Source organism: Phoca vitulina, unplaced genomic scaffold (genome assembly GCF_004348235.1).
Source record: "Phoca vitulina isolate PV1807 unplaced genomic scaffold, GSC_HSeal_1.0 scaffold38, whole genome shotgun sequence".
Taxonomy (NCBI): domain Eukaryota; kingdom Metazoa; phylum Chordata; class Mammalia; order Carnivora; family Phocidae; genus Phoca; species Phoca vitulina.
In genome coordinates this window covers 15088754-15105999 of record NW_022589741.1, presented here as the reverse complement: position 1 = coordinate 15105999, position 17246 = coordinate 15088754, and the positions used below count along the sequence as shown (strand labels likewise).

General features: G+C 40.2%; 1 protein-coding gene across 1 annotated transcript in view; it reads right to left on the bottom strand.

The window, feature by feature from the left end:
* CBL (Cbl proto-oncogene) overlaps positions 1 to 17246 on the bottom strand; it is an 82632-nt gene that overhangs the window by 25512 nt on the left and 39874 nt on the right. Inside the window, exons 3-9 of the mRNA XM_032427783.1 lie at positions 8452 to 8598; positions 5161 to 5317; positions 4299 to 4420; positions 3829 to 3966; positions 2139 to 2226; positions 1643 to 1774; positions 1233 to 1436 (exon numbers count right to left, since the gene is read on the bottom strand). Coding sequence (XP_032283674.1) covers positions 1233 to 1436; positions 1643 to 1774; positions 2139 to 2226; positions 3829 to 3966; positions 4299 to 4420; positions 5161 to 5317; positions 8452 to 8598 — 988 coding nt within the window. The remainder of the gene's footprint in view (positions 1 to 1232; positions 1437 to 1642; positions 1775 to 2138; positions 2227 to 3828; positions 3967 to 4298; positions 4421 to 5160; positions 5318 to 8451; positions 8599 to 17246) is intronic.

Below are 17246 nucleotides of genomic sequence, written 5' to 3'. Positions count from 1 at the left end.
AGACAAAAGCATGGAGAGATTTCTAGTGGTTTGGCCTTGCTGGACCACAAAACATAAAGCAAAAAGGATTCTGAGGGCAAAGTGCCTGGAAAGGAGAATGGCTTAACCCATTAAGTAATGAGAAGTCATCAGAGTACGAGGCAAAGGAATGGGATGGTCAGGTTTGCGCTGTAGATCACTGGTGCTGGTAGTAGGGCAGAGAGATGACGACGACAGCTTGAAATAAGGCAAGTGGCACTGAGCACACAGAGGAGGAGACACACTGGATACAATCATTTAAGAGATCAAATCCATTCCTTTTTAATTTTTTTTTTTTATTTTAGGGGGTGAAGGGTGGGGCCGAGGGAGAGCACGAATACCAAACAGATTCCCCACTGAGAATGGAGCCCAGGACCCTGAGATCATGACCTCAGCCAAAATCAACAGTAGGACTCTCAACCAACTGAGCCACCCAGGCGCCCCCACCAAATCCATTCTTTCAGTATCTACTATGTGCCAGGCAGTGAGGTGCTGCCCATGAATTTATATAACCTCCTGAACTAGAGAATCTATGTTTGCCCTGCATAGGCTAACATCTTCCAAGACTCCCTTACTTCTAATTCGTGAACAGATCGCTGTTTTACCCTACCCACTGATGTTACGGAATTTGATCCCATCCTTTCTTAGTCTGTAGGTCTCCTCTCTTTACTAGGGCCTTTCCAGTTTAGCTTCTACCTGGTACCTCCTACCACCCTCCGGTCACTTCAGTCGCTACGTCTGGTGACTAACAGTGCCTCTCCCCTCTGCAATCCAACTTTCTAGCGCCAGGACCCCTTAGGAAAGAAGACCGGAGCACCAGACTCTACTCACAGCAGCACAATAGGGCCCCACTGTATTATCCCCTCTCGTTCTCTCCAACAAGCTGGGGAAAGCGCAGTTCTAGGACACAGAGCATGGGCCCTGAAGCCGAATGTCTGGCTGCAGCTATGTAATTTTCAGCGAATTCCTTAACCTTGCTGTGCCCTGGTTTCTTCATCTGCTAAATGAGAATAAGAGTACCTATCTTGGGTTATTTGAGTATATATAAGGACAGGATTACAGGAGTTAAAATAAGGGAAGTGCTTAGCCTGGCATCTCTCACATAGTAAATGCTCAGTAAATGTCAGCTTGTGGTCTGGATCTCATCAAGTGCTCTATTCCTTTAGAACACAACTCACAGTGGAGTTTGCCAGTCTCTGAACCTGCAGTCTTACCTTGGCACCAGCCAGTTCCTTCATCATAAAGAGAGAATCATCAGCTCGTTCATCGTCATCGTCCTCATAATTTGGGGAGGGAGCTCCCTCGGCCCCTTGCCTCAGGAGGCTGCCACTTCCTCGAGGGTCAAATGGATCTACCACAATGGGCTCAGTACCTTTAATTTCACATCGGCAGAAAGGACAGCCCTGGCCTTCTGATTCCTGCAGAGCAAACGGGAGACAGTCACAGGCGCATCTGAAAGTACTGACAATTTGTGTCCACTAGGAAATACACTTCCTAAAGATGAAAAAAGAAACCAGAAGCTTAAAACCTCCTCCACAAACCAGGCCATCCTTTCTCTCCATACAGGATACAAAACCCCCAATTCTTCTGAGGATTACATAGCGGAGATTGTCTGGATCCATACCTGCCAGGATGTGAGACAGGACGTACACATGAGGTGTCCACAGGGCTCAATTTTCACATCCTTGTCGTTTTCAGCGCATATTTTACACAGTTGGAAGGTGGAGCCCATCTCACAGTATAATTCATATTGTTCCTTTGATTAAAAAAAAAATTGAAGCGATTACTCAGCCAATTGCAGGTATTTGTCGAACGAATCAATGACTGCAACCTTAAACCCCAACACCAGGAAAACTACAGACGGTTACTCTCTATACAAATTTTGCTTCTGCGGAAGTGCCACACAGTGGTCACTAGTCTCTCATCGACAGAGAAAACACGCGGTCTTGGTCCTATTTTAAGTTCTTTAGAGAAACCACACACACACAAACTCCCGAAGCTAGTCGATGGTTTAACACGTAAGTGTTCCAATCACTTCATACCACTCCACTGTCAGCTGTGTCAAGTACGTACAAAAGCTTGCCTGTAGAGACACGGTGAGGATGTAAAACAAAATTCACCTGGGTCACTTTGATGTGGTCTTGGGGAGTTGGTTCACATAAGCCTGTCAGGTCGGGATTCTGATTCCGTCCATCTGGAAACAGATAGCTATAAAAAGAGTAACCAGCCTTAGGGTTTTACTAAAGCCAATTTATAACTGCTTGCTAATACAGACAAATGATATCTAGGAATTCTCTCATCTAAAAGAGCAACTTTGGGGGTGCCTGGGTGGCTCCATCCATTAAACGTCCAACTGTTGATTTCATCTCACGTCATAATCTCAGGGTCGTGAGACTGAGCCCCGCGCCATCAGCTTCGCACTCAGCATGGAGTCTGCTTGAGATTCTCTTTCTCCCTCTGCCCTTCCCACTGCTCGTACACACTCTCTCAAATAAATAGGCAACTTTGCATAAGTACAAAGAAAAATACTCCAAACAATAAATAACATAGAACAGTTCCAAGAAGATATTCTCCAAACATGATACTCCTTTCTCTAGGCCACAATGCCACAGGCTTTATCTTTACACTGAGTGGCTGACAAACTTTTTCTGTAAAGGGCCAAAGAGTAAATATTTTAGACTTTGCAAACCATAGAAGTCTGTGTCATATATTCTTCTTTGGTTGTTATTTTTTAAATAACACTTCAAAAAGGAAAACCTATCTTAGTTCCAGGCCATACCACAACAGCTAGCTTGTGGGCCATAGTTTGCCAACCCCTATTTTAATCTATGGATGGCCACAAAATACAAATTATTAATTTTTTATTTTATTTTATTTTTTATTTTAAGTAGGCTCCATGCCCAGCATGGAGCCTGACATGGGGCTCGATCTCACGACCCTGAGATCAAGACCTGAGCTGAGATCAAGAGTTGGAAACAACCACTAAGCTACCCAGGTGCCCCCAAATTCTTAATTTAAGCACCATTTGTTTTTGACCAAAGGCCTAAAATACCCTTATTTACAGGGTATTTAACACTGAGCGACACCAATGTAAAAGAAATGTAACAAGAAGCAAAGTAAGCCCCTGAGATCAACTACAGGAAGCCTGGCGTGTCGGCCTGCTCTGATGTTTGGGGACGCACCCCCTTCAGCTCCAAGGCTGCTGCCAAACATGATGCATGATGGAAAATGGACTTTCCTCATTGCTTCAAAACGCAAGCAGCTTTCTGACAGCTGGTCAACTGCTAGTATTTTTAGTGCCTACCAAGTGATAATCAATTTGAGTTCCCAAAGGAATAGCATTCTGGAATAAATAGGAACTTAAGTCATAAATATTAGCATAGATTACAGCAGCCCAAAGCCTGAAGAAATACTGCCAAAACAAAATGCTTCGGGCAGATGAAGGCCACTGAGCCTGCTGTTATTAAAATTATCTAACCACTCTAATGTGAGCTAGTTAAATAACTGGTAACACTCTCTGCTAATTAGCGTCTTTTCCAATATAGACTTGAAGGTAAGTTAACATCTGGAAAAGGAGAAAGATAAGTTTGCTCTTGGTAATAACTAAAGCACTAGCGAAAAATCATTTCACTCAAAGAGTTGTTTTGAATAACAGAAGTCCTATGGAAGCTGAAGGTCTAAATAATACAACCTGTTAATATGTTTCTTGAATCTTCAACCATGAAGACACCTGGAATCAAGTCATTGATGATCAAGTGTTACACCCCTAAGTTCCTAGACTCCAGCAAGTGGCAAACAGCAGATACTCACAAGCCTTCCCTGAAGCCGTCAATCAGGGCTTGGAAGAGAGGTTTATTGTGAGGGATTGTCTGGAGAATGTTCCCATCAGCAGTGACATACCCAATAGCCCACTGACCCAGACGAGTGCAGCTCAGCCGGAAAATGTAACTGAGAACAGAGATGAACAGAACCTTTTATGTGTTTATATTAGGGTGGAAGGCAAGACAGAGACAAAAATCAAACGGACCATCAATAATAAATTCTACAGTGACTCCAGACCAAAAGCAAAAAATACGTGAGCTCAATTCTTAAGTGGCTTGAAAGCATTTATCAGATTATAAGATCTGAATAAGTCAATTCCTCTGGTAAACAGACATCAGTCCTAGTGCAGCAACGGGGCCACTGGGGAACTAATCCACGATCACGTTTCCTCCATCCTGGCAGAGGTCACAAGAGAATAAAATTTAGGAGAATAAACCTCTTTGCTTCACGGCACTGACCTGCCTGGTTTGTGAATGAACTTCTGGAGCCGAGCTTTCACTTCGTCATAGGTCAGGAAAGCCATGTAACCGGGATGAGTTACGGCAAGACTGTTCCAGTTCCTGAGCAAAGAGGACCAGGGCTAAGGGAACAAGAGCTCAATCAGACCACTTGGCTCAAGACAGCTGACCATCCTCAGAGCAATGAAGAACAGAAGGAAAACAACCTCAATTCTCCATTCATTGTCACAAATTTTCAATTACACTGTTACTTTGAGGGAAATATGTTTGAGAGGTAAGAACTCAGAAAAGCCAAGAAGAAATAAATACATGGTTATACAAAGAAATTTCATTATAGAATGAAATTCAAGACATTTTACAGCAGTTCTAACCAATAGCCGGGGCCTACATGTACAACTAAGAAGTTGCAAATAAAGGCTTATGCAAGTTGGCATACACACATTATCTTTACAGAAAGAAAGAAATGAATTATTTCTGAAGCATCAATGCAAGTCAATATAACAGTCAAAAATTTCAATACAATAGGAGAAAAAGTTGGAAACATACATAAATGTTCAACAACAGGAAACTGATTAAATAGATCACATTATACCCATTTTCTGGACGTTCTACAATCATTAAAATGATGCAAAAGAAGAATATTTACTAACAAAGAGAGATTATAAATGTGAGGGGAAGAAAGCAGATTATATAGTTATTATTTTTAACAATAGATAAAAATAGTGAAGGTTTTTTTGCTTATAATTTCTACACTGACTAAAAATACTTTTATATAATATGTAAACTCCCAGATGTTATTTTTTTAAAGAGCTCTCTCTTCAGAAAAGTAGCAACTAGTTTAGCCAACATTTTAGTATCCTACCTGAAAGAGTCGTGTGAAAATGTCAAATTCAAAAACTGAAATATAATCATTGCAGGTCAGATCAATAGTGGATTTCAGAGCCATGGCCTCGAGCCCAGAACTGATGGGATGCACTTCATGAAGGGCCTGTCGGAAACTCTTCCAAGGGACTATTGTCCTAGATGGGGGAACAGGGGTGGAAGGGAAGGCACAGAGTGAGATAACAGACAATTCTGGCCATTGCTATAATAACCAAGAAAAAAAGCCACATTAAGGTCTCAGTATCAATTTCAACTCTAATCTTAAAGAAGCGAAGTTATATTTTGGATTGAGAACAGAAAGGGAATAAATGATGTATTTCTTAATTTTCTAATAAGGAAATTAGTAACAGAAATCTTTTCCCACTATTCTTTGGCAATATGTCACAAACTAATCCCCTTTCTCATCTTTCTTCACACATTTGTTCTCTTTAGAGAAACATGGAAAGAGAGAGGAGATTACTCTTTATATAAATGTCATCTGTAGCCAGGCCTTCACTAACTGAAAAGCTTACATTTAAACCAACTTTTTAAAAGCACATAAAACATTCTGAGTTCTTTGAGGAACTCACAATCTCAAGGCCTAGACATGAGGAAATAGGCTTAAGGCACAGGAAGAACATGAATCTGAAAGGGATGAGGAATAAATTATTAACGTAAGAGTGATTATACCCCAGATAAGGCTAGCACAAGATACTACGGGATTTCTATTTCTCAAGATCTTTACGTAAACACAAGCTCACTGACTTTGAAAAGTTTCTGTACTCATTGCCTAAAAATTAAGAGAGAAAGTGGCATTTTGAACTCTTTTTTTTTTTTTTTTTTTTAATTTATTTATTTGACAAGAGAGATAGCACAAGTAGGCAGAGCGGCAGGCAGAGGGAAAGGGAGAAGCAGGCTCTCTGCCGAGCAGGGAGCCCAATGTGGGGCTCGATCCCAGGACCCTGGGATCATGACCTGAGCCGAAGGCAGCCCCTTAACCGACTGAGCCACCCAGGCGCCCCTTGAACTCTTTTCTAATGGAGTTAAGTTAAAAGGAACAAAGTTAAATTCATTCCCATCCTCTTTAAGTTTTAAAATCACTAATTATTCTATATTTTACATTTAAACATATTTTTAAAAAGGCATTTAAAGGGAAATTTACATTAGGATCTGTATATTCAACTAAAAAGTTGTACTACTATTTTTTTCAGTTCCTTGATCCAAAATTTCAGAAGATAAACATTTATATTAATACTTAAAAGCGTAAGTTTAATTCATAGATCTGTCTATATAATTTAAAACTTCTATACATCAAAAGACAATATAACGGGGCGCCTGGGTGGCTCAGCCTTTAAGCATCTGCCTTCGGCTCAGGTCATGGTCCCAGAGTCCTGGGATTGAGCCCCGCATCAGGCTCCCTGCTCTGCAGGAAGCCTGCTTCTCCCTCTCCCACTCCCCCTGCTTGTGTTCCCTCTCTCTGTCAAAAAATAAATAAAATCTTAAAAAAAACAAAAAGACAATATAACAAAGTGGAAAAACTAGCCATAGACTAGGAGAAGATATCTGTAATTTAAGTAACTAACAATCAGTACCTTTCAACAGGAAAAAGACAAGTTACTCAGTAGGAAAATGGACAAGTTAGGAACAGGAACGGGCAAGTCAGAATAAGAATCCCAACGGGTCATAATTGTGAAAAGATGCCCAATCTCCTTTGTCATCAGGAATATAAAGCAAAATATGATACCCAATTCATACTACCAGTGTTAGCCAGATTGTGGAGCTACTGGAATTTGTGTCTACTACTTACAGGGATAGAAACTGGTGTAACCACTTTGGAAAGCAATTAGGCAATATGTGGCAAAGCAGAGGACATGAAACCCCGATTCAGCTATTTCAGTCCTAGGCATCTAACTGTGAAGAAGCTCTTGCACATGAAGACAAATGTAATTTTGTTCACTGCAGCACAGTTTTGTGAGAGCAAATAATGTGAAACATAAACGTCTATTAACAGCAGAATGGATGGGGAGCGATACAAATACTCAATTAAAGAGCATGTGTTTCAACTGAATCTGCAAAGCTTTCTTTAAAAAAAACAGAAACAGGGGCGCCTGGGTGGCTCAGTCGTTAAGCGTCTGCCTTCGGCTCAGGTCATGATCCCAGGGTCCTGGGATCGAGCCCCACATCGGGCTCCCTGCTCAGCGGGAAGCCTGCTTCTCCCTCTCCCTCTCGCACTCCCCCTGCTTGTGTTCCCTCTCTCGCTGTCTCTCTGTCAAATAAATAAATAAAATCTTTAAAAAAAAAAAAAAAAAAATGAATCAACACAGTCCAAATCCCTGTGAAATTTTAAAATACAAAAAAAAAAAAAAAAAAAACAACAAAAAACCCCCAAAACATGGGGAGGTAGGTACAACAGTGCCCCCTTATCTGCAAGGGATACTTTGCAAAATCCTCAGTGGATGGCTGAAAAGGCAGATAGTACCAAACCCTAAATACACTATAGTTTTTCCTGTACACACACACCTATGATGAAGTTTAATTTATAAATTAGGCACAGTAAGAGATTAACAACAATAATAAAATAGAACAATTACAACCAATACACTGTAATGAAAGCTACATGAATGTGGGCTTTCTCTCTCTCTCTCAGTATCTCACGGTGCTGTACACACCCTTCTTGTGATGATGAGATAAGAAGCCTCTGTGACGAGATGAAGTAAGAGGAAAGACGCAGGCATTGCAACAGAGCGTTAGGCTACTATTGACCTTCAGATAATACATCAGGAAGACCATCTGCTTCTGGACCATAGCTGACCTCAGGTAACTGAAACCATGGAAAGTAAAACTGCAGATAAGGGGGGCCTACTGTACACACATACAAGTTATTTTTCTCTACGCTTTCCCATGATATAATTATTTAATTAAAAAAATAAACAAGGGCACCCGGCGGGCTCATTTGGTAGACCATGCGACTCTGGATCTTGGGGTTGTGATTTCGAGCCTCACATTGGGATCAGCGTTTACTTAAAAAAAAAAAAAAAAAGTTAAAAATTAGATAAAAGATTAAGAAAAATTAAGCAAAAGGCCACAACATAAGCTTTAGTTCTTTACAGTTCAAATTCATTATTTCGAGGGGTACCTGGGTAGCTCAGTGGGTTAAGCGTCTGACTCTTGGTCTCAGCTCAGGTCCTGATCTCAGGGTTGAGAGTTTGAGACCTGCAATGGGATCCATGCTGGGAGCCTACTTAAAAAACAAACACACACACAAACAAAAATTCATTATTTTGAGACTTACTTTTCCCCAAAAGCTTTCCTCCAAAATTCTGCAGCATCTGCTTTAGTAATCCGAAATGTGTCTCCTTGAAAGAGTCCACTTGGAAAGATTCCTTTTAGTTCTGCCAGCATGTGGCTGAAGATCAGGGACAGTTTAGTTAGGTTTCGCCTACAAATGATCAGAAGTGCAATAATTAAACACATAAACTTACTTTTATTTTAAATGCACTGAATTCACCATATCAGGTGTGTAATTAATATGAACATGAACATACATTTACAAAGAACCTCTTCAAATATACTTTCTGGCAATTATTATTCAGAGATATACAAAACTAGGAAAGAAGAGAGGAAGGAATGTCCTGTTGACACTATTAAATACTCTGATATTATCTTTGTTCAAAGAAGGGCTTCAGAAACTGTTTTTGTTCTAACACCATATGAAAGATGCAGATATAACACAGGAAAGACTGTTGCATTCACTAGGTCCACCCCTATTTCCCCCATTTAAAAAGATGTTGGATAGTAAATAGAAAATTTTAACAGTAATATATTTTAAGGCTTTTAATCTCAGATTAATCAGGCCTAATACCTCTGAGTATTAACTACCATGAACAAATCTACTTTTTGAGGATGATAGATAAGACAACTCAACAAATAAAGGTACAAACTTGTACGCTGATAGAATCATTCACTAACAAAAGAAAGGAAATACTAAAAAAGCAAAATATATTATTTCTGCTTTGCATAAGCTATTCTGGATTTTTAAAAAAGATATCATTTATTTATTTGAGAGAGAGAGAGAAAAATCACAAGTTGGGGGAGGGGCAGAAGGAGAGGGTGAAGGAGACTCCTCGCTGAGCAGGGAGCCCAAAGCGGCGCTCAATCCCAGGACCCTGGGATCATGACCTGAGCCAAAGGCAGACACTTAACTGGCTGAGCCACCAGGCGCCCCGCTATTCTGGATTTTAAAGCTAATCACAGGGGCGCCTGGGTGGCTCAGTCATTAAGCGTCTGCCTCCAGCTCAGGTCATGATCCCAGGGTCCTGGGATCGGGCCCCGCATTGGGCTCCCTGCTCCGCGGGAAGCCTGCTTCTCCCTCTCCGACTCCCCGTTTGTGTTCCCTCTCGCTGTGTCTCTCTCTGTCAAATAAATAAATAAAATCTTTAAAAAAAAAAATAAAGCTAATCATATCACTCATCCAAATTAAAAAATAAATTAACAAATTAATAAATTACAATTCTCAATTTGAATATCCAGACCTAACAAGTATTTTCACTTAAAATCAGACCTTAAAGAGGTTAAGTTTTACCAAAACAACTCCTCTTCCTATACCAAAACTGAAATGCTCATATCCAAACCATGTGACAATTTCTACCTAACTGTATATGCTATTGCTATGCTTTACCAATTAGTGAACTTTATTCTAATAACCTTATAAAGATGCCACAGAGAACGTAGAGAGTTACTGAATCACTATGTCGTACACTTGAAATTAATGTAACATTGTGTGTCCACTATAATTGAATTTAAAAAAAAAAAGATGCCACATAGTACCAATTTAATGCACCAGATGATGTCTGCACTTTTAGGTATGTCCTTTAATCAGATTATCTTTCTTATTTTTAATGTGCTGTCACACAGAGCAAGATATAGACAGATGCTTTAGATATTGTTATACACCAAACCAGGGACTGACTGTACTTATTTTCCCCTTGCTTCAATCATTAGTATTTATATATTCAAAAGTCTATTCTTCTCTTAAGTGGATTATAAAATTTCAAGTCAATTCATGATCAAATTTAAGTACCTAAACATTCTCTTTCATAGAGAGATTTTTCTCTTTTATTCCTACACAAAATGCTGCACCAAAGACTCCAAGGCTTTCTAGCCCTGACTCTTGGGCAAAATGCTACTGAAATCTTTCCAGTCAGCTTTCAACAGATCAGCTTCAGTTCTTTGAGATCTGTCTTCTTGCACTTTAGCAAGTTACTCTTTCTAGTTTCTGATTTGTTTTCTGAAAGCACTTACAAAAGTGATAATATATTCTTTGAAGACAGTCTAAAATAATTCATATGCTAAGTAGATCAAGTGTGAGATAGGAAAACAAGCACTTATTCAATCCCTAACCTCCCTTAACCCTTAACCCTTGTCCTCCTTGCGCTTTGCGATCCTTCAATTATTGCTTGTTAGAACTTTTACTATTTTATCAAAAAGGAAACAAGATCAAGAATATATCACAGAATGGGGCACCTGGCTGGCTCAGTAGGTAGACGGCGCGACTCAATCTCAGGGTCATGGTTTCGAGCCCCACAATGGGGGTAGAGATTACTTAAATATTTAAAAAAAAGTAAGAACAGGGGCGCCTGGGTGGCTCAGTTGGTTAAGCGGCTGCCTTCGGCTCAGGTCATGATCCTGGAGTCCCGGGATCGAGTCCCGCATCGGGCTCCCTGCTCGGCAGGGAGTCGGCTTCTCCCTCTGACCCTCCCCCCTTCTCATGTGCTCTCTCTCTCTCAAATAAATAAATAAAATCTTTAAAAAAAGAAAAAATAAAAAAAGAACAGTACAGAACAACGTATGATATGACCAAAAAGATATATATCACACTCAAGGTTACCACAGAGCTTTTTCTGGACTCTTAGATCATCCTGAAAATATCTTTCTTTGGTTTCTCTAATGTCCTCTCTTGGTTCTCCTACTGGCTTGTCTTTCTCTGGCTTTTCCTCTTATTCTTTATTTCCCAAGAATATGCTCTCTGCTACTTTCCTTTTTCCATGTACTCTCTTGACTCTTCCTTCACATTCTCAAGCTTCAGAAACTACTCTGCAAGCGATTCCCAAATCTTAAGCCTTGGTAGCTCTCCAACTGCCAACCACATTCCTCCACTCAAATGCTAGCACCTCAGAGCAACATGTTCAAAATTAAATTAATCTTCCTTCTCAAATCTGTTCTTACTTCATGTTCTCTTTAATGACAACACCATTTTACTTCCCACAAATTCAAAACCTTAGAGTCCTCTTGGTTTCTTTCATTTCCCTTATTCTCCATTTCAGATTTATTTGTCCATTTGCTGACCACTGTTGTCTTCCTATCTTTACATTATATTATTCTAATATAAGTTCCTTGCTACCTTCCCCCACCTACTCTACAATTCAAACTTTAGTCTTCCATACAGATGGCCAACAGACACACACAAAGATGCTCAACATCACACTCATGAGGAATCACCTCACACCTGTCAGAATTGTTAAAATCAACAACACAAGAAACAACAGGTGTTGGTGAGGATGTTGACTGGAACTGAACTGGAGCAGTCACTGTGGAAAACAGTATGGAGGTTCCTCACAAAGTTAAAAATAGAACTGACCTACAATCCAGTAATCACACTACTGGTTATTAACCCCAAAAATATAAAAACACTAATTCAAAGGAATACATGCACCCCTATGTTTACAGCAGCATTATTTACACTAGCCAAACTATGGAAGCAGCCCAACTGTCCAGATGAATGGATAAAGAAGATGTAGTATATATATGCACAATGGAATATTATTCTGTCATAAAAAGTGAAATTTCGCCATTTGCAACAACATGGATAGAACTAGAGAGGATAATGCTAAGTGAAATAAGTCAGAGAAAGACAAATACCATATGATTTCACTCATATGTGGAATTTAAGAAACAAAACAAATGAGCAAAGGAAAAAAAGAGACACACAAAACAAGAAACAGACCTTAACTCCAGAGAACAAACTGATGGCTCCAGAGGGGAGGTGGGTGGGGGGAGGGGAGGACTAGGTGAAGGGGATAAAGAGTCCACTCATCAGGATGAGCACGGAGTCATGCAGAGAACTGCTGAGTCACTACACTGTACACCTGGAACCAATAGAACACTTTGCTAACATACTGGAATGAAAATAAAACATTTAATAATAATAAAAACAAACTTGAGGGGCGCCTGGGTGGCTCAGTTGGTTAAGCGACTGCCTTCGGCTCAGGTCATGATCCCGGAGTCCTAGGATCGAGTCCCACATCAGGCTCCCGGCTCAGCGGGGAGCCTGCTTCTCCCTCTGACCCTATCCCCTCTCATGCTGTTTCTCTCTCTCTGTCAAATAAATAAATAAACAAAATCTTTAAAAAAAAAAAAAATAATAATAAAAACAAACTTGAGTCTTCAGTCTCCTCCTATGCAGGTCCAAACATGTCACATAACTACCCCCCTTTAAAAATTATTTATTTATTTTAGAGCGAGCACGAGAGAGAAAGCGAGAGAGAGCGAGCGAGAGAGAGAGAGCGCACATGAGTGGGGTGAGGAGTAGAGGGAGAAGCAGACTCCCGGATGAGCAGGGAGCCCGATGCGGGGCTCGATCCTGGGACTCCAGGATCATGACCTGAGCCAAAGGCAGATGCTTAACCGACTGAACAACCCAGGCGCCCCTAACTGCCCTTTAAGGAGGGAAAAAAACAATTTCCACAGTGCCAGCAGGACAAAACCCAAACTCAGCTTTGATCTGAAGACTTTCCAACTGCCCCGGATCTAACCTACCTTTCTAACTAACTTCTTACTTTGTCAGGAGTATATTCTAACCAAACTGTATACGTCATCTTTCCTTATACATACCACCCTCACTAGCTGTCCAACCTCTGAGCCTCTGCTTATCCGTTTCCCCAGTCTGAAATAAGACGCAGCTTAAATGTCATTTCCTAAGAAGCCAGCTAGAAGTAAGAAGCCAATAAGATACCCACAACGTATTTGCTGAAGTTCTCAGGCCACCTGAACCCATCTTGTACTTTAGCTATCTGCGTACACAAGGGCTAAATCCATTTCTAATGTGTATTTATATCCATAGGGAATCTGGCACAATTTCTAACCTTCGTGATACCTTCTGAAAACACTGAGTGCCTACTATGTGCTTGCTAGGCGCTAGGGATGGATATAACAGTGAACAAAACAAAATTCCTGGGTTTTATGTATGGCATTTATATTCCCATAGGAGAGCATCAGGTGGTGAGAGAAAGTGCTCTGAAGAAAACAAAGCAGCATATGAGAAGAGAGTTGTATAGGGTTGCTGTTTTAGAGAAGGTGGTCTGAGGAACCTCTCTCCGAGAGTAGATTTTTTTTTTTTTAATTAAAGATTTTATTTATTTATTTGACAGAGAGAGACACAGCACGAGAGGGAACACAAGCAGGGGGGGGTGGGAGAGGGAGAAGCAGGCTTCCCGCCGAGCAGGGAGCCCGATGCGGGGCTCGATCCCAGGACCCTGGGACCATGACCTGAGCTGAAGGCAGATGCTTAACGACTGAGCCACCCAGGCGCCCCCCCGCCCCCCGAGAGTAAATTCTTAAACCAAGTCCGAAGTGGGGACAAGTGAGTCTGGGATGACCAAGCCATGCTGGCATCTTTTCAGATAATTTTCCAGTCAGATCTACCAAGTGTCCAGCATTATGCTGGATCAGAGATAAAATATACACACTAAAATAATGGACAGAAAGCTATTTTAATATGTGAAGTAAGCCACAAGAAAAGGGAAAGTTATTGACCACAAGGATGTAATGGTACCAGGTACGTAAGAGCAGTTCAAAGTGCTGACTGAAATAGATACTGAAAATCAATTTGAGATACTTTCCTACTTAAGGATGCATCCCCCCAAAAAGGCAGCTTACATTTCTTAAAACCACGAGAGATGTACACCATAAGCATCACACTTCTTAAAAGGAAATTAAGCATCTATAAAAGCCCATGGGCCAGAGGGTTTTGTAACTGATCTGAGTTGAAATTCTGTTCAATAACATTTTAAGGCCATAGGCTTATAGCTGAGTGTCTGCCATGTACAGGGCTGAATTTAATCAGCAGAATCTGTCTAAACGTGTAATCTCAGAACAATGAGGCATGATGGATATTAAGGCTTATGACAAGGTAAGCAATACTTTGCAACATCCTTTTTTTTTCTTTTTTTTAAGATTTTATTCATTTATTTGACAGAGACAGCAAGAGAGGCAACACAAGCAGGGGTGAGCTGAAGAGAGAGAGAAGCAGGGACCACGACCTGAGCCAAAGGCAGACGCTTAACCACTGAGCCACCCAGGCGCCCCATTACTTTGCAAAATTCTGTCAGCAGTTACTTCAATTCATACACTATGTTCTAACAATTCTCCAAAGATCCACAAAGGAACACAACTCTTCTATTTTTTTTTTTTTTATAAATACCCTGAAGACAAAACTTTTCTTTAAGTTCCAGCAGTAGCAAGTAATACAGGTTTTTCTTTAACTCGGTGTTTGAAGAAGGAGGTCATTTTTATTACCTTTAACTCCAAACATCTACATCTAAGTAACCACAAATTCTACCCTATAGCTTCCATCTTCCTCTTCCTTTCGCTCACAACTTCCCCGTAATCAAATGCTGATTCAGTATGCAGAGTCAGTTTTTTTTGAAGTTCAAGACCAGTGTCACTTCTTTTCTCCCTACCTCAGGTCTTATTCTAAAAGCTGACATACCTTTGTACCTCAGGCCTAAAGCAATGGTTACATCTTCTGGGTATAATTTCAGCTAACAGGAACTAAGATTTCTGTCACAAATACACAGGTACATTAAAGATTAAAGAAGGAATTATAATTCCTGTTTTAGCTTCTAAAGTAGAAAGATAAATACAACTTGAGAGGAATTACAATCACCACTTCTACAGATCAAACAAGACAGTTTTGAGAAGTAGCTTTTATATGAATGAGATAAACAGAAACCTCTTCAAATGATTCCAACTGATGAACTTACTACTGCACAAAATACTGAAAAACAAGCTATCTTGTAACTCACAGCCACAAAGCTATTTGCAGAGAAAGAGGAAATGGAAAAAAGAACATAGTGCAGGGAGATAAATTAACCCTTTCTATTAAAATGTATTTATTAACATTTAAGATGAGTACTGAGAGCAGTACCACTCTTCTTTGCTTAATGAGAATGCTCCTTCCCTTCGAAGTATAGCAACAACATCATGAAGAAAAGGACTGGTGAGAAATCAACATAGGAGACTGAGATGATCTAGGAAAAAAATATGACTTATAAAACAATTAGTCCAATGTATTCATAAAGATATTCTCACTTAGGGTTCCGTTTTTTGAAACACCATTTTAATAGAGATAAATTCTATAGCTGAAAAGCATGCTCTGTGTATTCTTTCTACAAAAGAGCTATCTAAAAATAATGTATGTTAATACTGGAGAAGACTAGGGGCGCCTGGGTGGCTCAGTCGTTAAGCATCTGCCTTGGGCTCAGGTCATGATCTCAGGGTCCTGGGATCAAGGCCCGCATCAGGGAAGCCTGCTTCTCCCTCTCCCACTCCCCCTGCTTGTGTTCCCTCTCTCGCTGTGTCTCTGTCAAATAAATAAATAAAATCTTAAAAAAAATACTGGAGAAGACTAGAGATCTAAAATGTATTTCCTGGGGTGCCTGGTGGGCTCAGTTGGTAGAGTATGTGACTCTTGATCTTGCAGTTGTGAAGGAGCCCCACATAGTTGGGTATAGAGATCACTTAAAATTAAAATCCTTAAAAATAAACTAATAAATAAAATGTATTTCCTGATCTCCCATTAATTTACTGTGCCGTTGGGCAGTTAGTTAACCTCTCCGGACTGCCACTCCCTGATGTAATATAAAAGAGAGCTGGAACCAATGACTCTTAAAGATCTCTATCAATAAAAATTTATGAATTTATGCTATTCCACAGATTTGAACTGGAAAAGAAACCTTAACTTCAGCAGTTTAATTTCATAATAGGATTGAAGAAGAAAGCAAGAAAGCAAACTAGTATGTATCTTTATAAGATGGAGGACTAGAAATTATAATAATTTTTTATAGGAAATAATTTTTACAAGTATATTTTATTTCTGCCTGCAAAGAATTTTTTTTACTTTTTAACATTTTATTTTTATTTAATTTAAATTCAATTAATTTACATATAATGTGTTATTAGTTTCAGAGGTAGAGGTTAATGTTTAATCAGTCTTATATAATACCCAGTGCTCATTATATCACGCGCCCTCCTTAATGTCCATCACCCAGTTACCCCATCCCTCCACCCTCCTCCCTTCCAACAACCCTCAGTTTGTTTCCTATGATTAACAGTCTCTTAAGGTTTGTCTCCCTCCCTGATTTCGTCGTTTTATTTTTGCCTGTAAAGAATTTATTTATTTTTAAAGATTTTATTTTATTTTTTTAAGATTTATTTATTTGACAGAGAGAGAGTGAGAAAGAGAGCACAAGCAGGGGGAGCTGCAGGCAGAGAGAGGGAGAAGCAGGCTCCCCGCTGAGCAAGGAGCCCAATGTGGGGCTCGATCCCAGGACCCCAGGATCACAACCTGAGCCGAAGTCAGACGCTTAACCAACTGAGCCACCCAGGTGCCCCAAGATTTTATTTATTTATTTGACAGAGAGGGAGAGCAAGCACACAAGCAAGGGCAGCAGCAGGCAGAGAGAGAGGGAGAAGCAGGTTCCCCACAGAGCAGGGAGCCTGACACGGGGCTCAAATCCCAGGACCCTGGGATCATGACCTGAGCTGAAGGCAGAAGCTTTGACTGAGCCACCCAGGTGCCCCACCTGCAAAGAATTTAAATGAACTTACGTCTCATGTAATTTAAATGAGCAGTTAATTGTAGGAACCCAACGTGGGATCTGAAAAGTTAATCTGATCTGGTAAATACTGTTTTCTATTCTAACACCGGGGATTTGCTAAATCCCAGAATGTGTGGTGAATTATTTTACTCAATTTTATTTCTGAAGAAATAACAAACATCAAAAATCATCTCAGCCGGGGCGCCTGGGT